The following is a 27,733-nucleotide window of genomic DNA, read 5'->3' on the forward strand; positions in this document are numbered from 1 at the left end:
ACAGTAATGCCCGTTTCTACTTTTTTTGCCATCACTTCAGAAACTCTCTTCAATTCAAATTCACAGCAGCTTACTGTAATATTCCAAATAATTTCCCATCATGCATTGTAAAAGCATGCTCACAGTAGATGTCAGTGTTGACTGTGAACACTTGGGGTTTGTTAACTGTGTAGTTCTTGTGTTTTGGACATTTGATGTTTGTATTTCTACCTAAAGGCATCAAAAGTAATCTGATTAGATGCATTTATCTGCTCACAGCAAAGATGGGTAGAATAAATGGAACTATTAATTCAGGCATCTCTTTAAATAACATTATGCAGTACTGCATAGATAACCCAGAACAGAACTGATCCTGCAGTGATTTTGGAGTTCTGGTTAATGTTTCACCAACCAGATCATTACAGTTTAAATCATAATGGTTGTTAAAGGTGACATATGGAACAGTGTTAAACATTATCAGCAGGGTGTGAAGAAAAAATATTTCTAAAATATTTTGGTGACATGTCAGACACATCAGTGTGTGTGTTGCAGAGATATCTCCTGAAGTTAGCATGCTAACAACTAGCCCCAGAACTGAAACCTCCTTCTGTCAGCGGTCCAGGGCTCCTTTGCTAGCTGTGTAAACACCAACAGCATTAGTGCAGCATTACATGGCTAACTGAGCTAACAAGCTAACATTTGCTCCAGTCATAAATACAGTGACCAGCTGTGACTGTGGTGATATGCTGTCTGGTTTTAAGAGAATGAATTCAACAGTTGGCGACATCTAACATGTTGCACCTTCAGGACCGAGGACACCTGAAGAAGGAACCTTGGACTCACATGAATCAAAGCTGCTTCCTTGTTTCCTTCACAAGGAAATGTGTACGATTGAATCCATAAAAAAACAGCAGCTTGACTGTGGCAAAGTGATATTGAGACTAATTTATGTTTTTTGTATGAAAAGCTCGGAGCAAACATAAAAAGGAAGTGACAACAGCTTCATGGATTCATTGTGGCCTCTGATAAATCATGTTCTTGTTATCTAAACCTCCTGGCCCAAAGGTCCGGGGACACGTTGGATCGGTTCCTGGCATTTCTGTGGAATAGATATAGAAAAGTAAATATGACTGTTTCATTGGAAACATGACACAGTTAACAGCTGTTGGTGGACAGTGAACAGTCATTGCTGATGTCCTGGTTAATTTTTGATCCAAACACTTTATGATCATCAGATGATGTTTTTGTTCTGTGTGCTGTTTAAAGTGATGGTCGTACACATTGGACCAATGATGCGACACCTACAGAGTGAACTCCCTCTCTGAGACCTATAAAAGACAGCGGGCTCTCTTCTGTCTCTGCACGATTCTCACTATCATCCGACGGTGCAGATCACTGCGACTCCAAAGACTTGAGAGACTCTCCGACCATCACATCAGCCCCTCGTCCTGCAGCTGCGACAGAGACTCGGACTCCAACATGTTCTTGTTCCTCTTCATGTTTGGTCTGGCTCTGGGTGCTGTGGCTCCTTCAGATGACAATCATCTAATGAAGCTGCAGCGTGGCGGCTGTCCCATGTTCTGGTACAACTTCAACGGACGCTGCTACAAGTACGTCGCTACACATTTGACCTGGGCTGATGCAGAACTCCAGTGTCTGTCAGAGGGAGCCAACCTGGTGTCGATCCACAGTCCAGAGGAAGATGATTTTGTCAAGTTCCTGATAAAGAACTTTGACCCAGCTCAGGGAAGCACCTGGATCGGAATCAGTGACACCCACAAAGAAGGCAGATGGATGTGGTCTGATGGTTGTGCAGTGGACTTTGTCTTTTGGTATTCAGGAGAGCCAAACAATAGTGGAGGAATTGAACACTGTGGACACTTCTATGATGCCTACAATCTGAAATGGAATGATATTCGGTGTTATTATACGTATCCCTCTGTTTGTGCATCTCGCATAATGTGTCCAACTTAATTGATTGTTGAAAATGTCTGATTCAAAATAGTCTCAGTTCACCTGTTGCTCTGTTGACATGCATCAGAACAATAAAGATACACGTGCACATTCATGTCTGTGGACAGAAGTTGTTTCAATTTATGAAATGAATATTAAAATATGTAGAATAATAATCTCCCTTCATGGTGCAAAATAAGCAGAGAAACAAAATCATTTACAGTTGACTTGATAACAATCAACAGATTTATAGACGTTCATGTGGATTTATGGAAGCCCTGAGGGACGAGGGACGATTGTTTTCTTTTGGTGATCCATTTTCTCAGTTGGATCTAATTTGTTTTCTCTCCTGAGAACTGGTGAAAAAGAAAAGTTGTGCCAGGATGTTCTTTATAAACTGTTTAATTTTTTTAAATCTATGACATCATGTGAAAAAAGTAATTTCAGGGGATTTTTTTCGATTTGTGTGAACGAGCTGAAATCTTTTTCAGGAGAAGAAAGAAAAATTGATGTTTGAAAGTTAGAAAAAAAATTTAATTCTTTCAGGTTTTTTTTATGTGTGATGCTGCAACAAACCTCAGTCAGAAGAAGCGTTTTGTCTTTACTTTCAGCAAAAATCAGGAAAAAAAAAACTTTTCTAAAATCTTTTATTTTTTAATTTTAGGAGAACATTTTTTTTTCTCGTGTGAAGCTCAGTGGGATTTTTCTTTTTCACATGTGAAAGCAGTCGGGGCAAAAACTTTTTTTTCCTAGCAAAACTTTTTTGTAATAACAATACAAGACACATTTTTGATCACACACACACACACACACACACACAGAAACTTCACAAAGTGCTCACAAGACTCTCATAGTTCTACCTTATTATTATCTGAGAGATAGCAGTTACTGTTTAGGAGGGAGAAGCATGTTAATGTGAGGTGAGCCCAGGGGCGAAAATCCCATTTCATAGTTCATAGTCACAAGAAATTGGAACAGCTACAAAGCAAGCCTGTCAAAAGAGAATGTTGTAGAGCAGATAGAGGCAGCAAGTGCCTCTGAAGTCAGTGAAAGAAGGGAATACCTAGAGCTTATCGTGGCTGTAACCTGCTTCTTGGGGAAGCAAGGCATAGCATTCAGAGGTCATGATGAAACAGATGAGAGTCACAACAAAGACAATTTCCTAGAGTGCATGTCACTTTTGACCAAATCTGATCCCTTCTTGCAGAGATACACAGCCCCTTCAAACACTACGCACCTCTCATCTGATCACCAACATGAGATGACAGAGTGCTGTTCACAATAACAGAAAACATCATCAGTGAGATAAAGGAAGAAAATATGTATGCCATTATGGCTGATGAGACCAGAGATGGAAAGACAGAACAGTTGGCACTCTGTTTTGGGTACGTATCTGTTGAGGGTGCTGTCATAGAAAGCTTCCTAGCCTTTACAGACGTGTCACAGTTTGATGCTACTTCAATAACAACTGCAATTGAAAATCAGCTGGTAAAGAAGGGAACAGGTCGGTTGAAATGTTTGGCACAGACCTACGATGGGCAGCTGTCATCAATGAGGATGATGGGGGTGTACAAGCCCATTTAAAAAAAAAAAAAAGCGCTAGCACCCTGAAGCAATTTATGTGTATAGCTGAGCTGCCCCTCTGGAGAGAGCGCCTTTTATTTATTTTTTTTTTTGCTGTTGTGTCTACATCAACACAATAAGCCCATAATTGGTAAAGTAGGACTGTCAATTCAAATTTTTTTTTCTGTAATCAAAAAGTTATTCTATTTTGACAACGTCAGCGAAGCGATGCCCTCGTGACTTTATCTGACACACTGAAGACTGAGGCAGTTCAGTTTGTAGGTGTACGAGAGGGAAGTTTGTCAGTCAGGGGAGGTTTAGAAGTTATGGAGATCACAAATGCTCTGTGAATAATACAAAAAAGCGTCCACCTGGCCTCGAATAATGTGCAGTTCTTAACGTTTGCCTCACGTCACGCAACATTGCCTTTTATTAACGTTAGCCTGTATGCTAGTAACATGAACCAAAGGTTTGTGTTTTGTGCCCCCAACGGAGCCTTCAAGGCAGCGCAGGGTTGGGGCATTCAGTTATGATGGTTAAGGTTGGGGTAAGGGGCTAGGCAATGCATTAATTTAATGAGTCTCCTCACTAAGGTAGAAATGTGTGTGTGTGTGTGTGTGTGTGTGTGTGTGTTATCAATCTTCTCCATTGGATGTGATGTGATATAGTATATCCAGTGTTGGAGTTAAACTACTATCTTAAATACATTTTGCAATTGTTTCAAAACTGACGAGACAACAGGCCCCTTTTTTATTTCCTTGTTTAGACTTTCATTGCTTTAATTTGTTATTAATTTACAAATGTTATTTAATTTTTAGATATTTTCATTTTATTTATGTGTGAACTGTGAGGAAAGAAATTGCACTTATAGTTTAATTGCAATGAACTGGTAATTTCTTTTTCTATAATTTTATATCATATGTTCATTGTCAATTTGTCAGTAGTTTGAACATTTTTTTCTAAATCGCTTTAGTTAACCAAACTAGATTTATCCCTAGAGTAGTGTAGTTTCTGGGCTGTCTTCATCAAAGGTGTCGGCGTGGAGTTTGATGATAAAAGAATTCTGCGGAGGCCAGGCTGGGTGGAATGATAGAGCAATCTTTATTGAAACAGATCTCAAGCCTGCGTCCTAACCAGAAGCGGACGCTTTCTGGTATTCTCCTATCGAGCCTTCGGTCTTAGGAATTCTACATGTAACCACCCCACCCCTTCTTCCTGTGAAGGCCTTATTAAAGTCCCTTCTCCAGTACACACCCACTTCTTCTAATTGGTCACTTTGGTAAATTATCCAATGGACTAAAAGAGGAGTTGACCTGTCTTCCTGCTCATCTCCAATAACTCATCTAACTTGGCTGTGGTCAATCTGTGGTCTTGCCCCCAAAATGACCCAAATAGGCTCCCTGTCCTTCTACAGGAACATAAACATTTAGGCATCTCCCACCATTTGGCATGCAGGTCAAACCCAGGTTTAGTACTTTATGGTGGCCTAGCTGTCTGCTAACCTTTGACACACTCACAGTTGGAAACCAACTCCCGGACCTTCACTCACACAAAGAAAACCAATTAGTCATCGTTGAATCTAAACTGAGTAGAATTAGAGATCAGAATGTGTTGCCATCCAGATACCTCAGGAGCTTTGCTGTACTTCTTCCAGTAATAAAGTAATGGTAGTTTGGAAAGCTATACTTTCAAAGTAGCTTCACTAACACTGTTTCTTTAAACTTTTTAATCACGCATTATATATTGTTTAGAGTCAATATGCTACGTGAATTGGTTGATGTAGGTATACTAAACATATACTTTATATATAGTGTTATATATAGAGTGATATATATATATATATATAGACTCACTAATGATAATTGCGTGTGCTTAAGTATGCCTTGACATCAGAGATGGTTGAAGAAGAAAGAGAAAGACCTCAAGAAGGCGGCTACAAGAAATGCATCATGGGTAAAAACTGCCAGCAGGCCAGCTGCAGGTGAAGCGCTGTGATAATGAGAAGACACCATCCTACATAATTTATTTAATGTGAAGTAGGCCTATCTTATCAGAAGCATTTTCTGTAAGTTACAAACACTATACAGTATACAGTATGTGATATCCATAGTTTCGTAAATGTATAAATATGTTGTGTAACCCTGAAAGCACCTGAGAACCTAGTGATCAAGTACAATAACTGTAGTGAAATATGGGATGGTAAGGCCAGATAACACGTTCCCAAATACTTTATTTTGTGATTGTTCTTTATACAAGTAGACAACATTTTTATATCTTTTATATTAAATAAATAAGTAGATATTCTCCAGTTTAATTCCGGGGCTTCACCAGAATCATTGATTGAAGCCGCATTATATGGAAATTCAATTGACTGCAATACAGGTTTCAGTGTCAGTGCATTTTTTATCAGTGAAAAGTACAGTATACTGTATGAGTTACTTATTTCAGATTCTAATCATTATATTTAAGATGAGGCCCAACCACAAGGCTCCAGACCTGAGAGTGAGAGAGAACATGTGGAGCATCACACAACCCTTTTTTCAGGTTAGAGCAACAGCCTCTCCAAATGACACTCACACAGACACTCTCCTGTCTGTAACAGCAGGTTTACACAGATACCTACAGAAGGAGAACATTGACATTGCCCGAGCAGTGACAGAAAAATGCCGTGACTGACACCATGAAGCAGAAATGCAGTGATACCACTGCTGCAGAGCAAAAGTCTTGTGTGAGGCAAATAAGACAGCAGTCTTAGCATCATCACTGAGGACAGAGGCAGAAGACAAAGAGAATGGATGAATATGTTGTTGAGTCAACTTGTGGGGCGGGCAGTGAAACCTGTGGCTCTACAGAGTCTGAAGATTTCAAGAGGAAACTTTTGTTTCCTTGTCTGGACCGAATGATCTGTGAACTTGAGAGGTGTTTTTGTGGTGTGAATGAGGAGGTGCTCAATGGAATTCAGGCCTGCAGTCCAACCTCAGGCCACTTCTTGTCTGAGTCTCTTCTGACAGCACTGGCTCTGCATCACCATACTGAACTTAAGTCAGAGGAAGTGATAGTTGCAAAAAACTTTCTGAAGCACAAGAGTGCTTACCTTCTTTTTTTTTTCTTTCTTTTGCTCTTGATGTGAAGCTTGTTTCATGATTAATTATTGATGACTTATATTGGTTTATTAAAGTTCAGACAGGTGTCTAACCAAGTAGGTTTAGAGGCCATTTGTAAATATTTTACAGAAGATGACCTACATTTTGTAGTCCAAGTACTTGTTACTTTGTTCAATGACAATAAAGTTGATTCTAATCTAATCTAATGACTGTTGATACGGAAGGAGGCACATGGAGTTAACAGTCAGGAAAACCAGCTGAGTGACAAAGGTTTTGTGTTTGTTACAGTAGGCTGTCTGTGTGAACTGTCACAATAAAGCTGGTGTTCTGAGAAAAAAAAGATGGATTTTGGAGTTAGTTGAACCTATGTTATAATGATAAGTTATTTTTCAATAGACATATTTTTTGTTTCTGGGTGGAATAATGGTGGGTGGTGGCAGTGGGGCTCAAAGCTCTGACCCTAGAATCACTCCTGACTGCGGCAGTGAAACTTCAGTGTGATACTGAGAGTAAATGACAACAGCTTCATGGATACATTACAGCCTCTAATAAATCATGTTCTTGTTATCTAAACCTCCTGGCCCAAAGGTCCGGGGACACGTTGGACTGTATCATTAGAAACATGACACAGTTAACAGCTGTAAACAGTCATTGCTGATGTCCTGGTTAATTTTTGATCCAAACACTTTATGATCATCAGATGATGTTTTTGTTCTGTGTGCTGTTTAAAGTGATGGTCGTACACATTGGACCAATGATACGACACCTACAGTGTGAACTCCCTCTCTGAGACCTATAAAAGACATGGCTCTCTTCTGTCTCTGCAAGATTCTCACTATCATCCGACGGTGCAGATCACTGCGACTCCAAAGACTTGAGAGACTCTCCGACCATCACATCAGCCCCTCGTCCTGCAGCTGCGCCAGAGACTCGGACTCCAACATGTTCTTGTTCCTCTTCCTGTTTGGTCTGGCTCTGGGTGCTGTGGCTCCTTCAGATGACAATCATCTAATGAAGCTGCAGCGTGGAGGCTGTCCCATGTTCTGGTACAACTTCAACGGACGCTGCTACAAGTATGTCGCTACAGATTTGACCTTCGCTGATGCAGAACTCCAGTGTCTGTCAGAGGGAGCCAACCTGGTGTCGATCCACAGTCCAGAGGAAAAAGATTTTGTCAGTTTCCTGATAAAGAACTTTGACTCAGCTCAGGGACACACCTGGATCGGACTCAGTGACATCCTGAAGGAAGGCAGATGGATGTGGACTGATGGTTCTGTAGTGGACTTTGTCTTTTGGCATGCAGGACAGCCGGACAATGCTGGAGGAAATGAACACTGTGGACACATCTGGGCTGGCACGGCTCTGAGATGGAATGATCATTTGTGTTCTCAAACCTTTCCCTCTGTTTGTGCATCTCGCATAATGTGTCCAACTTAACTGATTGTTAAATGTCTGATTCAAAATAGTCTCAGTTCACCTGTTGCTCTGTTGACATGCATCAGAACAATAAAGATACAATGTGCACATTAATGTCTGTGCACTCTAAAAAAAAATTCAAGGACCCAGTAAATGTGACAGTAATATATAGGTATGCATGCTTGATAAAACTGCTGAATATCATTATGATGAGTATTTGATTTGACTACATCAAAATTCATTAGTAGAATTCCAACAGGAACCTTTGTGTGAAATATACACATGTAAATTAAGTTTATTTCTTTGAAATAAATTACTATTTGACTGACAGATTACATGGTTTAAATATTTGTAATAATCCCTGTATGTTTCAACAACATTTTTGAGAATACACTACGAACAGCAATTAGTTTTAATAAGTGCAATTATTATAGAACTCAACTCAATTTTATTTGAGACGTCACTTAACAACTTAAAAAAATCAAGTAAACAGTGCGGAACTGACGTCATTCTCTAACGGTTCTGGGACAGATCTGAAAAGGATGATGGCAGGCAGGTTTGGCGGGCACAGCGGATTGAATTTCAACCTGACTCGAGGGTTAAGTAATTTTGAACACATTTATAATTTCTCATAAGCCTCCTTAGTTACAGAAGCCTGACATGAGCATGAAATATCAGTTGACAAACATTACTATCGCGATGAAGCCATTCGACGTTACAGCTAGCTTAGTTAGTTAATTTGCCCTGTTAGCACATGAACAACTCAAGCTGTTATACTAAGTTAGTCATAGGCTTCTTAGACACATCGTGTAGCTCGAACATTTAATGTGTGTAACTGCAACACGTTGCTGCACATTTGCAGCCTGCCAAGTTAGCCATAGCACCCATTTATAACCGTATCAAAGATGCTTCACACACTAACTTAGCTTTGCAGGTTTCAGACCGCGTTAGAGTAACATTACTCAAGGCGCCGGGCTGGCTCGACCCAACTCGACCCGGGTTAGAGTCGGGGCTCGGTGTACCACCTCTCAAAAGGTGCAGTGTCGACTGGCACTGAAAATAGTGGATTTACATAAAAGCTCACAGGGCACTTTTGCACCGCGTTGTGTTTTTTTGGCCGGTTGCGGGCTGTGAGTGAGTGCTAGAGAGTCAGACCGCGTCGGGTCGGGTCGTTTTAATTTGCAGGCCCGTTGAGAACTCTAGACCGCACGATTCAGGCTGGCTCTGCACGGGCTGGCTGCCATTTGGCGCTAAACGCTGACCGAGTCTTCTCCGAGGGACCGAACTGCCGGACTCTAGTCCACCTGGACAAGGTGGTCTCGGTCGAAGAAGGCACACCGCTTCCTTGCCTGTTTTGGTGGCTTCGCTTTGTAAACGTAAACTATCCGAAATGTGAAACAATGTATGAAATCTCGCAGCTAGTGCGGACTCAGCTGACTATGCGGCGTGAACACGATCTCCTCCCTCCGACTGCTGTGAGGCGTCTCGGCTCTCGTCTCTCTCTGTTTTTAATGTCATATGCTTTATAGGCATGCAAGGAAGGTAAACAATATGTCTAAGGTGTAAAGAATACTATAAAAAATGAGTTGTAAGTAATTGAGATTAAACACGAGCAAGGAAATAAATAAGTTGCCATGTACCTGAACGTCTCAGGCTGGGCTCTGTCTTAATTTCCAGTGCAGGTCTCTCGTCTCACTCACTTGTTTCTGTTTAATAATAGCTAAGCATACCCTACATTTATTCCAAATTTATTGTGGGAATACTGACTATAGTTTCTTAAAGCTACTAACGTGCCCAAAACCGAAACTACGGTAAATCTTAAAAGTGCCTCTTTCGTCGTAATTATGCTTTCACACGAAGGTTTGACTCATATTCAATCCCAAATAAAGCCTCGGTTGCTTTTTGGCGAGAGTTTCGCTTTAACTTGCTGTGGCAACATGTTTTTATTGTGCTCTCATTTTGAAAATTTCGTCCCTATGTTACAGAATGAGTGTGGGAGCCACTCATCACAGGTGAGAAATTCTAATTTCTTCAACACGGTTGGAAAGAGGCTGAAATTCAGAAATTGTATTGTTTAAATCTAAAAATCCTTTTTTGTCTTTTTCTTTTTTTTTCTTCAGGTCAACGCTGAGTTCCATCGTAAATCTTGAGGCCAAATTCATGTTCCTGTTAGACCACTACACCCCTAAACTGCTTTCCATCTTCCAAGTCAAGAAAGGTGCTGCTGGAGAGAGACATCGTACAGAAATGAATATTCTACTGCAGGTATTTCAGTTTACTCCTCTGTTGAGATGCTTCTCTCCCTCACCTGTCTTGTCACCACTCTTTTCTCTTCTGAACCTTATTTACTTCTTAAGTAACTGACTCTTCTGTACTCTTGCATTCAACACAAGATCATATGCCTCATTCAGCCTTTATTCCACCATAGTGTTTCTCAATCTCCTATAACCATCTGTCTTCTTCATATGCAACATACACTCTACATTATTGCTCCTCTTCCCATCTGCCTACCACACTGTTTTATCTTTCATTCCTTTTTCCTCTGTTTCAGTGTGAGTATATTCTGAGTAGACTTTTAAAGAATATATCACATGGCAAACATGACTTTAAGGTTGCGGTGATCACTCCAGATAAGGGCTGAATGATATAATGAATTTTAATAGAAATTGCAATGTTTTACCAACTGCTTCACTAAATTTTGTTTCATTTTTTTCAGTGTAGTCAAATCTGTTCTAATATTTAAAGTAAAAGGTCCACAATGTGCACTGAGGAGAGTGACTGCTGGATCTTGTCAGCTGTTTAAATACATTTTGTCCTTAACAGAATGGAATTCCCATAGAGAAAACCAGAGAAGTTGTCATCCGATGTCTCATTGATCACCTTGGCGAAGATGTGGGTGCCTTAATCAAGGAGTTTGACGTGAGTGCAACAGATGACTTTCAATATTCTCCCTGCTGTAATCTGTAAATTTGAAAGTGTTTCCGCTGAATACAGTCAGTTATAACAACTGCAACATTAGACGTGTAGCTCATATCTAAATCAGTTCGGTTTTTTAAAACCTAATACACCAATTATTAATCAAATTTAATGTAATTCCATATTGGCGTGACATTCAGTTCAAATCTATTTTGTTTATATAGTGCCACTTAACAACAGATGTAATCTGCAGAGAGGACTTATCTTCACAGATAATGTTTCATTTCAGTAGTTTCTATTGGTTAAAAAACACACAACTAGACAACACCTGTGTCTGTATGCTGTTTGCTATCATAAGGCCCCACCTAGTTTATGGCCCCTCCCCACTACATTATGGTACCAACAGAAATATTGCTAAGTCCAGTTATGACCTGGATGAACGAGAATATGCATGGATACCTTTTATTCAGGGTCCCTGCAGGTTTGAACAAGTCAAATTTAAGACTTTTTAAGACCTTTTTAAGACCATTTTGAACTAAATTTAAGACCTACACGAAGTACGAAAAAGTAAGGAAAAATGCGGTCCCAGAATTGCTTTAAACAAATAACCACATTTATTGCCATTCACAGAGCAGCTCAAACAATGAAGAATGGAGTGAATGAGTGTGTCAGGGTTATTATAGTTTTAACATTTTCATTAGTTTTTATTTTAATTTAGTTTTTCAGTTTGTTTTTTCATTTTGGTTTAGTTTCAATTAGTTTAACAAGTGATCCAAGTAGTTTAAGTATAGTTTTTATCAAGGAATTTAATTTGAGTTAACTATAATAACCCTGGTGTGTGCGCACACACACACACAGTGTTCAAAATCGAAAGCACCTCCGCTTTCAACGTCGGAGCTGGGCCAAAGACGGTTTGAATGTCGCTTGACTGTTAGGTGGCAGAGGCAGCGCAGAGGTCGGGTCGAGCAGAACTGGATGAAATTGGACCGGGAACTGGTGACAAAGGCATACAGAAGTGTGTGATTACGTGACTTCGCTGGAGACTTTTAGAAGCTAAGTGGGGTTTTTTCAGCGCTTTGACAACGAGTGTGCCCAATTTGAGGGTCCTCTGGCACATTCCGCTGTAGAAGTCGTTCCGGAACTGGCGAAGTGTGCGGCGATAAATTCCGACCGCGCTGTTGGCAAAATACCACTTACGTTCCTGGATACTTCAGACAGAAGACCCCACGGAGATGACTGTGAATCTCACCAACACATTTACTCCCCCCCCAAAAAAAAAAAAAAAAGGCGATGACGGAAGCGGTTAATGAACGTACATATTTAATATTTAAGAAAATGTAATTTAAGACCTATATGCAAAATATGAACGTATTTAAGACTTTTTAAGGCCTCAAATTGAGACTGTCAAATTTAAGACTTTTTAAGACTCCGCGGATACCCTGTTTATTAGTGGTGAAGTCAGTATTATTATTGTTGTTATTTGCATGTGTCTGTTCACATCATTCAAATTTGTCATACGCTAGTTAAAATAACTTACAACATGATGTTTGTATAGCTAATTTATGTAGTTAGTTTTTATTTAAATTTATTTTGGTGACATCCTGCCTGCTATAACCAGTTTCCTTTACAATGTCTACAGAATTTTGATGATTCAGCCGCCAATGTGGAAGAAGAGCTGGCAGCAGAGACGATGGCTCTGTACCTTGTGCGTAATGAAGATGGACAAGTCAGGGATGTAGGGATCGTCACTGAGGGTTCCACCGTACTCAACCAGCTTGGGGATCTCAGCAGAGCCTGCTGATACTTGCTTGGACTAACTTATGCCTTGGACCCTAAATACCCCAAAACTCTGAAATACATTTTTGAGATATTTCAAAAGATGCTTGTTGAAGTGGATGCTGGAACCCTGTCAACAAAGGTGCAACGTCTGAAAAACAATGTAATGATATAGTTGTCTGTGGGGTAGATGAGCACAGATGAGACTCATACCCAACTGAACCATGCCTGTAAGTTAGACTGTACCCGCAGTAATTAGTGAGGTTCTTCTGGACAGGAACTTGGACAATCCATGGCTTCATTTCGTCAAACCACCTCCAGGTGTTGTCTGACTGATTGCATGATCTGATGTTTTTTTGATTGTACATTTACATTTTGCAATAATATGCATTTTTTCTTTATATACTTCACTTTTTTCTTTGATCATTCCTGTAAGGCATTAGGCATCCAATTTTCGAGTCAGTGATTTAAATGTTGTACTTAGGAGAAAGTTGTTTTTGTATTTTCAGTTTAAAGTATCTGTAATTGTGAGAAATGCAGGTGTTTGAAAAGCCAGATATGCTGTGGAGATGATTTTGCCCTTGTGTCATAGATTGTGATAGGCCCAACTGTTAGTCATCAATGTGTTTAGTGTGAAGATTACCCCTTGCATTAATATACATCTTTAATATGTACTTATTTTTTCATGGCCATTTGGCAAGAAGCATTTTAGTTCAGAGGCGTTTGATCTTGGGTATCCTGAATTGCCTTTCCTGTAACAGCTTTGAATGTGCTGCTGTAGGTTTTGTCCATGTAACTTGAGTGGTAAGACAGACAGACATGTTAATGAGTTAAATGTTAGTTGGTGATGGTTCAAATGAAAAGAACAGTTGAACCCCTCTGTTGTTGTGATACAGCTCCAGTTGTTGTGGAGAAGTTGCCAAGCTAAGTATTTTAAAAAATTCCTTGTTGAAATGCACTTTTATGTATTAGGTATGTGCATATACTGGAAAAAATTTAATTTTCTGTGGAAAAAAATGTTTTAAAATAAAGTTTAATGTTTTGTCAGATCTTGGTCATATTTGTATATAGTACTGAATATCCTCAAATCAAATACAGCATGTAGTGAATTAAGTTTAAAAAATCAGTCAGTACAACACATATTTTTAGTAAGTCATTAGCAAATTTGCAATTATCTCCCACAAATATTTTTAATTATATTTACTCAGTTTCTTTAGTGCTTTCTACTCACGTTTTCTATATGGTTTACACAGTATTTCAGTTACATTTACTCAATTTATGTGGTATTTGTGCCAAGTCAAATCATTCAGACCTAATTGAAAATATTACTTAGATTTACTCATTACTCGTGTTTTGTTTTAACAGATTTGAGAGCTTTCAAATCAACTCAATATTTTTAAGTGTAAAAATGTTTCACTAATTTAATTAAGTATTATGCAGTATTATTTTTTAGAGTGTGGACAGAAGTTGTTTCACTTCATGAAATGAATATTAAAATATGTAGAATAATAATCTCCCTTCATGGTGCAAAATAAGCAGAGAAACAAAGTCATTTACAGTTGACTTGATAGATTTACTGTGTAGATTTACTGATTTAAAGTGAAACTCTTGCCAAAATGCAACCTAGGCTTTTTTTGTGAATGTATATGAGTCAAACCTTCGTGAAAAAGCTTAATTATGACGAAAGAGGCACTTTTAAGATTTACTGTGTTTTCGTGTTCGGGTCAAACTAATTTTCAACGGGAGTGCTACGGGCACTTTTACACTGTTTGTGAACACAGAGTTTACTAAAAAGAAGGATTTTGAACAACTCACGTTAGCAGTAGCTTGTTCCGCTCGCCGCCGTCCTGCCAGTGGAGAAGTGTCGATCTTAGAATGTGACGTAACCTGGAGGACAGTTAAGGTGGAACGCTCCTAAAGCTTAGTTCCGTATAAATGCAGGATAATTTGTTGTTTTGTCATTAATAAAAAACATTATTGACCTTGAAGTTGAAAAAGGAGCCTCACATAAGAAACAATACAAAGATCAACAGCCGGAAAAGTCACGTGAGATATCACATGGATAGTTGTCGCCGGAAGACAGTAGTTCCACCTTAACTGTCCTCCATGTTACATCACATTCAGAGATCGATACTTCTCAGCTGCCATTACAGCATATTTCCGTTATTGCTACAACAGAATGTACATTTAACAGTTACAAACTGTAACCTTTACAAGAAATTAATGCAAATATTACAGTGTTGGCTGTTAGGAAAATTACAGAATATTTCCGTAATTGCTACAACAGTTGGTACATTTAACAGTTAAAAATTGTATTTTTTATGAGAATTAAATGGATAAATTGCGGTGCTGGCTGCTAGAACAATTACTGTATATTTCTGTTAAAAACAGCACAATATTTTTTTACAGAAGTGTAATGTATATTTTCTGGAGTAAACATGTAAAAATTACGATTATCCCAGATTAACTACTTCACGGTGAGTCATTGTTAAAGAAACAGTTTAAAATGTTTTAATTTACAGTTTTTTACTATCAGGATTTAAATTCTTTTACTGTAAAATCTACAGAGATTTTTTTTACAGTGTACAAGCAAATTTTCATGCTGTGTGGAGCATTTTTAGAGTTTTAAAAAGAATTAAAAGATGAAAATAGGTTTGACCCGAAAATGAAAATATGGTAACTCTTAAAAGTGCCTTTTTCCTTGTAATTATGCTTTTACGCGAAGGTTTGATTCATATAATTAACAAAAAAAGCCTAAGTTGCATTTTCGCAAGAGTTTCACTTCAATGCAGGAGGCATTCAAAAACATGTGTTCTTCTGCGCATGGAATTCTTTATTGGAGACGAAAAACATGTTGAAAATGAGTAAACAAACAAATTAGAAGAATTTAAAAAAAAATGTGAAAATAAAATTGTTTTTGTGTGGTGCTCAGTGAAAACAATGTTCCCAGGATTTCTTTCAAAATGTTCAGAACCAAAACAAAATAAATTGTTAAAATGTTCACATTCTTTCAATTAATTAATTTTTGTCATTATTTATTAGTGACCCAGCAACAATTTTGTTATTGTTATATTTTGTCATTTGTTAGAATAGTGAAAAAGAAATAAAGGAGAATTTGATTTGAGAACTGGTGGAGTTTCTTTTATTATTATTTTTTTATATATTAACAATATTATACATTTTTAAAATGCTAATCTTTTTGTCATCTTAGTTTTTTCTGTGAAGACACGTGAAAAAATATTTCAGGAAAAAATCATACTAAGTTTAACTGAAGTGAAAATATAAAAATAAAAAAGATAAAAAAATAGACCATAAAATTGAAAAACATAATATCTAATGATATATAATAAAATCTCCTGCCAAACCTTTTTAGTCACTGGGTTTCACACAAATATTAAAGGGAATTAATAAAACAGTCCTACGTTAAAAGGCTGGTTGTGAGTTTAATGCTTCTACAAACATTACATTACATTATAGTGCAAACCACTGCATTAAACTTTACATTGTACATAGATTAACAACAGCTGTCTACAGCTGGACCAGTTTCATTAGAAATAGACCACATTATATAATTAACACTCTCTAAAACTGCATGTGAAAATATGCAGGCAGGCAACATCACATTTATAAAGTTAATTATTACACATTTTAGATTTTGTGTAAAAACAATTTTACATTTGATTACATTACAGTGTTATAGTCTATGTTGAGGTCTCACCTGTAGCTCCACCTGGTCTCTCCCTGAACCAGGCTACAACCAGGTAGGATTGCTGCAACAGCCTAATGAAACAACACATAATGCCAGCCTGACATTAACTGTGTACGATGCATTACCTGCTGTACGTAAGCAGTCAACATATGCAGTAAAACATTTAGTATAGCACCATGTCAAATTTACCTGCAGCCCTCAATCTTCCCTATATGAGCTACAACCTGTCCGTGGTTCTTCTGTCACCTGATAAATAAAATATTGATGCTATGAGCAGTGACACAGCACGACTCAAATCTCAAAGAAGATCAGTAGTAATCACGAGGCCTGCTTTTAATATTACGACTAGCTCACACTTCAAATTAAATGAACCAACATGTCCTTATTGAAGTCCACCTGCTGCTGTGACCCTGCCACTCCACCTGTCTGATAAAGAGGACGGCTGTGCTGCTTCTATTGTCACCTGACACAGTAACAGATCAATCCACATTCAGAGTGAGAAAACGGTTGGAAACAATGTTTTGCATTCATTAGCAGTAGCCTATGAGGGGGGACTACTTTCTTCAGATGACACTTTGTTTGGTGAAATAGCTTCTAATGTCTTCCACCTTTCATTTCTTGCCCGACATCCTCAGACATGTGTTGTTCGAGAACGGTGTTGACCTCCTCTCGTCAACACTGGCAAAGCCTGCAAGTGAAACAACTTCAACAGCCAACAGGGAGCCAATCAGAAACCAGAACTGTCTCAAAGACATATTTGGGAGGCGGTGCAGAAGTGGGAAAGGATTTAACCCTCTGTGTGCCATAAGAGGAGCATTTTTTTTCCCTTCAGTCTTAATATTGGTGTGGACACGTCCATACAATCAACTGAGCCAACACAGAGAGACAGATTTATCAATGAGTCACTTTTACACACAAACACACGCAAAGTATATTTCACAAAATGTATTAACTATATTTAACTGTTATCTTTTCATTAATTCAATCCAGGAACTCCATTCAAATATTTAAATGTTCCCAATCATTGATATATTGATATTTATTGAGTTTCTCAGTCTGATTCAGAGTATTTGACTCATTCTCACTGTAACATCTCTTCATACTCCATCAGCTGCTTTTCAACACAAATTCAAGCCAGCGTTGCAGTTTGTCTCAAATCTTATATTCTATTTTTAATGCTTCATTCTCTTCAGACGAGACTTCAAATAAATCAAAGCCAACAGTTCAGTTTGGCCTTAGCTTTTCAACAAACCTATATTATTTCACAGTTTTTAGATATTGGGGCCATTATTCAAAGTTTTCACAGCCAGCAATCTGCATTTGGCTTCAGCTGGTCAACAGGGAGCGTTCACAACCGCAAGTTCTTCACAACTTGTCTTCTCTAGTTCCACCTGGTGCTGAGAAGACCGTTGATGTAATTGCACTGTAAAGTGTAATTCGACTGTAAATAAAAGAAAGTCTAAGTCATTAAATTACTTGGCATGAATATGTTAATACAAAATAATTGCAGTTTTTTTCAATATCTTTCATGTCATGTGACCCAGTGACTCCAAACCACCATCAAATCGTGTTCCTAAGTTGGTCAAATAAGACACACCTCTTTTTATTGTATTCTAATGCTTCCTCTATTTTATATAAATATTAATACGCACTTGTGTTTAGTACACATTGGATACAAAATGAAAAGAAAAAATGTAATCACTGTAAATTTAGGAAATTGTTTTGTGCTGCCTGAAATGAAAAAAATGAAATCAAACACTGTAAATCATTTTGTTTGTGCTGCCTATTTAAGTGTGAAGTGTTTGACAAATCGATAAATAAATATTTTTTTGTGCTCCCAGATATTTTACTTAAGGAGCACATTTGCTCGTTGGGGAAAATGTCGGTGTAGAGCCCTGATTAGGACACTCGTCCTAAACAGTTGAAGCTGTCTCAGTACCCTCATAACCAGTTTGGCACACAAAAAACAGCCTTTCAAGAACAGTGGCTCAAAAGTTTCAGATGGCTGGAATACTCAGCTAGACAAAATGCTGCTTTCTGCTTTCCTTGAAGGGTATTTGGCAAAAATGTCAGAAAGGATGCCCGTGTTAATGATGGACTTAATAAAAGGCACTTAGCAAGTTTTAAAAACATGCAACAACACAGTCACATGAGGACAGTGTGGTTTGTTGGAACAGCTACAAAGCAAGCCTGTCAAAAGGGAATGTTGTAGAGCAGATAGAGACAGCAAGTGCCACTGAAATCAGTGAAAGAAGGGAATACCTAGAGCTTATTGTGGCTGTAACCTGCTTCTTGGGGAAGCAAGGCATAGCAGTCAGAGGTCATGATGATTTATGTTCATTCCTATGCACATGAGTTACATGCAAAGCTGTCTCTGAAGCAACAGAGTTCTTCAACATGCTGGAAAGTCTCCATTCTTTCTTTAGTGTCTCCCTTATAAACCACCATAAGTTTGTAACCGCTCACTGCAGGAAGCCAAATGTCGTTTTTATTGCATTAGTGGTGCTTTTTATTTGATTTGTTTGTACATCTTCAGGTGAATGTGGAGCAGGAGATCCGCTGTGATCCAGACTAGAGTTCAGTCTGGGAATGTTGTAGACGCTCAAAGAAGTTATATTAGTGTTGCAGCCAAGAGAGCTTGTGCAGTTCTCAACTACACGCTGGGCATGCCAGCTTCACTCAGTGACTGCAGTGATTGATCATTTCCCTGCTATCATTGAGTGCCTCTCCACCATCAAGACACCTGCAGCAGTTGGATTGAGGGCAAAACTCAGTAAACTCTCCTCAGCACGGACGTGCACAGGTACGGGCTATTGTTGCCAGGGCAACAGGCCATTTGCCCTTAGTAGCTGAGCTGCCCCTCTGGAGAGAGCGCCTTTTATTTTTTATTTTTTTGCTGTTGTGTCTACATCAACACAATAAGCCCATAATTGGTAAAGTAGGAGTGTCAATTTAAACTTTTTTTTTCTCTAATCAAAAAGTTATTTTATTTTGACAACGTCAGCGATGCCCTCTGCCCCTCGTCACATGACTTTATCTGACACACTGAAGACTGTGGCTGCACAGTACAGTTTGTAGGTGTACAAGAGGGAAAGTTTGTCAGTCAGGTGAGGTTAAGAAGTTATGGAGATCACAAATGTTCTGTGAATAATACAAAAAAGCGTCCACCTGGCCTCGAATAATGTGCAAGTGTTAACGTTTGCCTCACGTCACACAACATTGCCTTTTATTAACGTTAGCCTGTATGCTAGTAACATGAACCAAAGGGGGCCTGATGGTGTTTTGTGCCCCCAACGGAGCCTTCAAGGCAGCGCAGGGTTGGGGCATTCAGTTATGATGGTTAAGGTTGGGGTAAGGGGCTAGGCAATGCATAAATATAATGAGTATCCTCAGTAAGGTAGAAATGTGTGTAAGTGTGTGTGTGTGTTATGAATCTTCTCCATTGGATGTGATGTGATATAGTATATCCAGTGTTGGAGTTAAACTACTATCTTAAATACATTTTGCAGTTGTTTCAAAACTGACGAGACAACAGGCCCCTTTTTTATTTCCTTGTTTAGACTTTCATTGCTTTAATTTGTAATTTATTTACCAATGGTATTACATTTTTAGATATTTTCATTTTATTTATGTATAAACTGTGAGGAAATAAATTGCACTTATAGTTTAATTGCAATGAACTGGTAATTTCTTTTGCTAAAAATTTCATTTCATATGTTCACTGTCAATTTGTTATTAGTTTGAAAAAAAATTTCTGAATGAATTTAGTTAACCAAACTAGATTTATCCCTAGAGTAGTGTAGTTTCTGGGCTGTCTTCATCAAAGGTGTCGGCATGGAGTTTGACGATAAAAGATTCTGTGGAGGCCAGGCTGGGTGGAATGATAGAGCAATCTTTATTGAAACAGATCTCAAGCCTGCGTCCTAACCAGAAGCGGACACTTTCTGGTATTCTCAAATCTATGGCAAAAGCAATGCCAAAATGCTTCGCCCTCTGTCCTATCGGAACTCCTATCGAGCCTTCGGTCTTAGGAATTCTACATGTAACCACCCCACCCCTTCTTCCTGTGAAGGCCTTATTAAAGTCCCTTCTCCAGTACACACCCACTTCTTCTAATTGGTCACTTTGGTAAATTATCCAATGGACTAAAAGAGGAGTTGACCTGTCTTCCTGCTCATCTCCAATAACTCATCTAACTTGGCTGTGGTCAATCAGTGGTCTTGCCCCCAAAATGACCCAAATAGGCTCCCTGTCCTTCTACAGGAACATAAACATTTAGGCATCTCCCACCATTTGGCATGCAGGTCAAACCCAGGATTAGTACTTTATGGTGGCCTAGCTGTCTGCTAACCTTTGACACACTCACAGTTGGAACCAACTCCTGGACCTTCACTCACACAAGGAAAACCAATTAGTCATTGTTGAATCTAAACTGAGTAGAATTAGATATCAGAATGTGTTGTCATCCAGATACCTCAGAAGCTTTGCTGTACTTCCTCCAGTAATAAAGTAGTGGTAGTTTGGAAAGCTATACTTTCAAAGTAGCTTCACCAACACTGTTTCAACTTTTTAATCATGCATTATATTGCTTAGAGTCAATATGCTATGTGAATTGGTTAATGTAAGCATACTAAACATATACTTTATATATAGTGTTATATATAGAGTGATATATATATATATATAGACTCACTAATGATAATTGCGTGTGCTTAAGTATGCCTTGACATCAGAGATGGTTGAAGAAGAAAGAGAAAGACCTCAAGAAGGCGGCTACAAGTAATGCATCATGGGTAAAAACTGCCAGCAGGCCAGCTGCAGGTGAAGCGCTGTGATAATGAGAAGACACCATCCTACATAATTTATTTAATGTGAAGTAGGCCTATCTTATCAGAAGCATTTTCTGTAAGTTACAAACACTATACAGTATACAGTATGTGATATACATAGTATCGTAAATGTATAAATATGTTGTGTAACCCTGAAAGCACCTGAGAACCTAGTGATCAAGTACAATAACTGTAGTGAAATATGGGATGGTAAGGCCAGATAACACGTTCCCAAAGACTTTATTTTGTGATTGTTCTTTATACAAGTAGACAACATTTTTATATCTTTTATATCAAATAAGTAAGTAGATATTCTCCAGTTTAATTCCGGGGCTTCACCAGAATCATTGAATGAAGCCGCATTATATGGAAATTCAATTGACTGCAATACAGGTTTCAGTTGTCAGTGCATTTTTTATCAGTGAAAAGTACAGTATACTGTATAAGTTGCTTATTTCAGATTCTAATCATTATATTTAAGATGAGGCCCAACCACAAGGCTCCAGACCTGAGAGTGAGAGAGAACATGTGGAGCATCACACAACCCTTTTTCCAGGTTAGAGCAACAGCCTCTCCAAATGACACTCACACAGACACTCTCCTGTCTGTAACAGCAGGTTTACACAGATACCTACAAAAGGAGAACATTGACATTGCCCGAGCAGTGACAGAAAAATGCCGTGACTGACACCATGAAGCACAAACGCAGTGATACCACTGCTGCAGAGCAAAAGTCTTGTGTGAGGCAAATAAGACAGCAGTCTTAGCATCATCACCAGGACAGAGGCAGAAGACAAAGAGAATGGATGAATATGTTGTTGAGTCAACTTGTGGGGCGGGCAGTGAAAGCTGTGGCTCTACAGAGTCTGAAGATTTCAAGAGGAAACTTTTGTTTCCTTACCTGGACTGAATGATCTGTGAACTTGAGATGCGTTTTTGTGGTGTGAATGAGGAGGTGCTCAATGGAATTCAGGCCTGCAGTCCAACCTCAGGCCACTTCTTGTCTGAGTCTCTTCTGACAGCACTGGCTCTGCATGACCATACTGAACATAAGTCAGAGGAAGTGATAGTTGCAAAAAACTTTCTGAAGCACAAGAGTGCTTTTTTTCTTTCTTTTGCTCTTGATGTGAAGCTTGTTTCATGATTAATTATTGATGACTTATATTGGTTTATTAAAGTTCAGACAGGTGTCTAACCAAGTAGGTTTAGAGGCCATTTGTAAATATTTTACAGAAGATGACCTACATTTTGTAGTCCAAGTACTTGTTACTTTGTTCAATGACAATAAAGTTGATTCTAATCTAATCTAATGACTGTTGATACGGAAGGAGGCACATGGAGTTAACAGTCAGGAAAACCAGCTGAGTGACGAAGGTTTTGTGTTTGTTACAGTAGGCTGTCTGTGTGAACTGTCACAATAAAGCTGGTGTTCTGAGAAAAAAAAGATGGATTTTGGAGTTAGTTGAACCTATGTTATAATGATAAGTTATTTTTCAATAGACATATTTTTTGTTTTTGTGTGGAATAATGGTGGGTGGTGGCAGTGGGGCTCAAAGCTCTGACCCTAGAATCACTCCTGACTGCGGCAGTGAAACTTCAGTGTGACACTGAGAGTAAATGACAACAGCTTCATGGATTCATTACAGCCTCTAATAAATCATGTTCTTGTTATCTAAACCTCCTGGCCCAAAGGTCCGGGGATACGTTGGACTGTATCATTAGAAACATGACACAGTTAACAGCTGTAAACAGTCATTGCTAGTTAATTTTTGGACCAATGATACGACACCTACAGTGTGAACTCCCTCTCTGAGACCTATAAAAGACAGCGGGCTCTCTTCTGTCTCTGCACGATTCTCACTATCATCCGACGGTGCAGATCACTGCGACTCCAAAGACTTGAGAGACTCTCCGACCATCACATCAGCCCCTCGTCCTGCAGCTGCGACAGAGACTCGGACTCCAACATGTTCTTGTTCCTCTTCCTGTTTGGTCTGGCTCTGGGTGCTGTGGCTCCTTCAGATGACAATCATCAAGTGAAGCTGCTGCGTGGCGGCTGTCCCATGTTCTGGTACAACTTCAACGGACGCTGCTACAAGTACGTCGCTACACATTTGACCTGGGCTGATGCAGAACTCCAGTGTCTGTCACAGGGAGCCAACCTGGTGTCGATCCACAGTCCAGAGGAAAATGATTTTGTCAAGTTCCTGATACAGAACTTTGACTCAGCTCAGGGACACACCTGGATCGGACTCAGTGACATCCACAAAGAAGGCAGATGGATGTGGTCTGATGGTTCTGTAGTGGACTTTGTCTTTTGGAATGGAGGAGAGCCAAACAATGGTGGAGGAAATGAAGACTGTGGACACATCCATTCTGGCAACACTCTGAGATGGAATGATTTTCCGTGTTCTCATACTCTTGCCTCTGTTTGTTTATCTCGCATAATGTGTCCAACTGATGGTTGAAATGTGACTCAGTGTCTCCAGACCAGCATCAAATCAAGTTCCTAAGTTGGTCAAATAAAACACACCTCTTTTTATTGTACTTTAAGTGCTTCCTCTATTTTATATGAATATTAAGATGCACTTGGACAACTGACATCCTTTGTGTTTAGTACACATTGGATACAAAATGAAAAGAAAAACTGTAAATTTAAGAAATTGTTTTGTGCTGCCTGAAATGAAAAAAATGAAATCTAACACTGTAAATCATTTAGTTTGTGCTGCCTATTTAAGTGTGAAGTGTTCGATAAAGCTATAAATCAATATTTTTTTGTGCTCCCAGATATTTTACTTTAGGAGCACATGTGCTCGATGGGGAAAATGTCGGCGTAGAGCCCTGATTAGGACACTCGTCCTAAACAGTTGAAGCTGTCTCAGTACCCTCATACCCAGTTTGGCACAGTGGTTCAAAAGTTTCAGATGGCTGGAATACTCAGCTAGACAAAATGCTGCTTTCTGCTTTCCTTGTAGGGTATTTGGCAAAAATGTCAGAAAGGATGCCTGTGTTAATGAGGGAGTTAATAACGGGCAAAAGGCACTTAGCAAGTTTCACAAACATAAAACAACACAGTCACATGAGGACAGTGTGGTTTGTTGGAACAGCTAGAAAGCAAACCTGTCAAAAGGGAATGTTGTAGAATAGATAGAGGCTGCAAGTGCCTCTGAAATCAGTGAAAAAAGGGAATACCTAGAGCTTATTGTGGCTGTAACCTGCTTCTTGGGGAAGCAAGGCACAGCAATCAGAGGTCATGATGACAACAAAGACAATTTCCTAGAGTGCATGTCACTTTTGACCAAATCTGATCCCTTCTTGCAGAGATACACAGCCCCTTCAAACACTATGCACCTCTCATCGGATCGCCAACATGAGATGATAGAGTGCTGTTCACAAGAACTAACAGAAAACATCATCAGTGAGAATTAAGGAAGCAAATATGTATGCCATTATGGCTGATGAGGCCAGAGATGGAAAGACAGAACAGTTGGCACTCTGTGTTGGGTACGTATCTGTTGAGGGTGCTGTCATAGAAAGCTTCCTAGCCTTTACAGACGTGTCACAGTGTGATGCTACTTTGATAACAACTGCAATTGAAAATCAGTTGGTAAAGAAGGGAACAGATCGGTTGAAATGTGTGGCACAGACCTACTATGGGGCAGCTGTCATGAGTGGGGATGTTGGGGGTGTACAAGCCCTTTTAAAAAAAAAAAAGCACCCTGAGGCAATTTATGTGCATTGTCATGCACGTGAGTTAAATCTAGTTTTATGCCACACATGCAAAGCTGTCTCTGACGCCACAGAGTTCTTCAACATGTAGGAAAGTCTTCATTCTTTCTTTAGTGTCTCCCTTGTAAACCACCATAAGTTTGTAGACAGTCAAAGAAGTTATATTAGTGTTGCAGCCAAGAGAACTTGTGCAGTTGTCAACTACACGCTGGGCACGCCAGCTTCATGCAGTGACTGCAGTGATTGATCATTTCCCTGCTATCACTGAGTGCCTCTCCACCATCAAGACACCTGCAGCAGCTGGATTGAGGTCAAAACTCAGTAAACTCTCCTCAGTGTATTTGCTGATGGTTTTCCACACTCTCCTGTCTGTAACAGCAGGTTTACACAGATACCTACAGAAGGAGAACATTGACACTGTCCAAGCAGTGATGTACAAAAATGCTGTGAGTGACACCATGAAGCAGAAACGCAGTGGTACCACTGCTGCAGAGCAAAAGCTATGTGTGAGGCAAACCAGACAGCAGTCTTAGAATCATCAGGACAGAGGCAGAAGACAAAGAGACAGGATGAATATGTTGTTGAGTCAACTTGTGGGGCAGGCAGTGAAAATTGTGGCTCTACAGAGTCTGAAGATCTCAAGAGGAAACTTTTGTTTCTATATCTGGCCCGAATGATCTGTGAACTTGAGAGAGTTTTTCTGGTGTGAATGAGGAGGTGCTCAATGGAATTCAGGCCTGCAGTCCAACCTCAGGTCCATACAGGAGGACCACAGGCCAAAGCAGACTCCAGCACCGAGCTGTGATGTCTATTGAGAAGGAGTTGCTTGAAAGAACTGAACACCAAAGAGTCATTGACAGGTTTGACATCCTCAAAGTGCAGCAACATAGATTAACTCTCCCAAAGTAGAGTGTGTTACCTGCATACATGGAAGAGCCAAACGGGGATTCAGGGGAATTACTCTCAAAGATTTCTCTCTCTTTCTTTTTTTTATATCTTTACTTTCTAAGTATGTTCAAGACCTGGGTAAATAATGTGGAATTTTTTGGACTTTGTGGTTTTACCTTCTTTTTTTCTTTTGCTCTTGATGTGAAGCTTGTTTTATTATTAATTATTGATGACTTATATTGGTCCATGAAAGTTCATACAGGTGTGCAACTAAGTAGGTTAGAGGCCATTTGTAAATATTTTACAGAAGATGACCTACATTTTGTAGTCCAAGTACTTGTTACTTTGTTCAATGACAATAAAGTTGAATCTAATCTAATCTAATCTAATGACTGTTGACACTGTTTTTTTTTTTTTTTTTTTTTTTACAGTATATTCATAGAACACATAACAGAGCTGTGATCGACATCATGTTGAGGAAAATGAAGATGTTTGCGAAGAATTAATTTGGGCCTCTGAATCTATTTTTCGTGAGGTGGTCCAAAGGATGAAGGACACAATGGACTGAAAGGTTCCTTCTGCGGAGTAGATATGAGGAGTAAATATGCCTGTAGCTCAGCGGGTAGAGCAGGTTGGCTAGTGATCAGAAGGTCGCTGGCCAAATCCCGGCTCTGGGCTGAGCTGAGTTGCATGTTGAAGTGTCCTTGAGCAAGATACTGAACCCCAAATTGCTCCTGATGTGCAGTTGGCACCTTGCATGGCGGCCTCTGCCATCAGTGAGGGCCCTCGTCCAGAGACAGCTGGGATTGGCTCCAGCAAAAAACCCTGCAACCCCATAAAAGGGATAAAGTGGTTACAGATGATGGATGGATATACCTTATTGTAGCAATAGAGGGATTGTTGTTGTGACACAATAAAACAGTAACTATACTGAAAAACAAGCAATAAATCTCTCCTGAACTTCTCAGACTCCACAACGTTTGATGAGAAATGAACATTTATTACTTCCTTGTTCACTTTTTAGAGTCCTGGTTAATTTTTGATCCAAACACTTTATGATCATCAGATGATGTTTTTGTTCTGTGTGCTGTTTAAAGTGATGGTCGTACACATTGGACCAAAGATACGACACCTACAGTGTGAACTCCCTCTCTGAGACCTATAAAAGACAGCGGGCTCTCTTCTGTCTCTGCACTCCAGTGTCGGTCAGAGGGAGCCAACCTGGTGTCGATCCACAGTCCAGAGGAAGATGATTTTGTCAAGTTTCTGATAAAGAACTTTGACTCAGCTCAGGGAAACACCTGGATCGGACTCAGTGACATCCACAAAGAAGGCAGATGGATGTGGTCTGATGGTTGTTCACTGGACTTTGTCATTTGGCATGCAGGACAGCCAGACAATGGTGGAGGAAATGAACACTGTGGACACTTCTATGCTCCCTACAATCTGAAATGGAATGATCATTTGTGTTCTCTAACCTTTCCCTCTGTTTGTGCATCTCGCATAATGTGTCCAACTTAACTGATGGTTGAAAATGTCTGATTCAAAATAGTCTCAGTTCACCTGTTGCTCTGTTGACATGCATCAGAACAATAAAGATACACATGTGCACATTAATGTCTGTGGACAGAAGTTGTTTCACTTCATGAAATGAATAGCAAAATATATAGAATAGTAATCTGCGTTCATGGTGAAAATAAGCAGAGAAAAAAAATAATTTACCGTTGACTTGATAACAATCAACAGATTTATAGACGTTTGTGTAGATTTACATTACTTGTGTCTTTGCAAGTCTCTCCTGCAAGCATTCACACTATTGTCCTGGAATTTATTATTATTGTAATAATTACAACCTCAAAAGTTCCTTCATT

General features: G+C 39.2%; 2 protein-coding genes across 3 annotated transcripts; both read left to right on the plus strand.

The window, feature by feature from the left end:
• Positions 1–7,369: 7,369 nt before the first annotated feature.
• On the plus strand, positions 7,370–27,479 carry LOC115573214 (lactose-binding lectin l-2-like). 2 transcript variants are annotated; one of them, XM_030403908.1, is made up of 2 exons: positions 7,370–7,966; positions 27,314–27,479. In XM_030403908.1, the coding sequence occupies exons 1-2, from the start codon at positions 7,404–7,406 to the stop codon at positions 27,381–27,383; spliced, it is 633 nt and encodes a 210-aa protein (XP_030259768.1). In that variant the 5' UTR covers positions 7,370–7,403; the 3' UTR covers positions 27,384–27,479. The 2 variants fall into 2 exon arrangements, with proteins under 2 accessions (XP_030259768.1, XP_030259767.1); XM_030403907.1 differs by lacking the exon at positions 27,314–27,479 and having other exon boundaries at positions 7,372–8,345.
• Positions 23,075–25,455, plus strand: LOC115573218 (lactose-binding lectin l-2-like). Its single transcript, XM_030403911.1, has one exon. It carries the CDS (start codon positions 23,213–23,215, stop codon positions 23,711–23,713), a length of 501 nt encoding a protein of 166 aa, XP_030259771.1. The 5' UTR covers positions 23,075–23,212; the 3' UTR covers positions 23,714–25,455.
• Positions 27,480–27,733: the final 254 nt, after the last annotated feature.

Source organism: Sparus aurata, chromosome 21, assembly GCF_900880675.1.
Source record: "Sparus aurata chromosome 21, fSpaAur1.1, whole genome shotgun sequence".
Taxonomy (NCBI): Eukaryota; Metazoa; Chordata; class Actinopteri; order Spariformes; family Sparidae; genus Sparus; species Sparus aurata.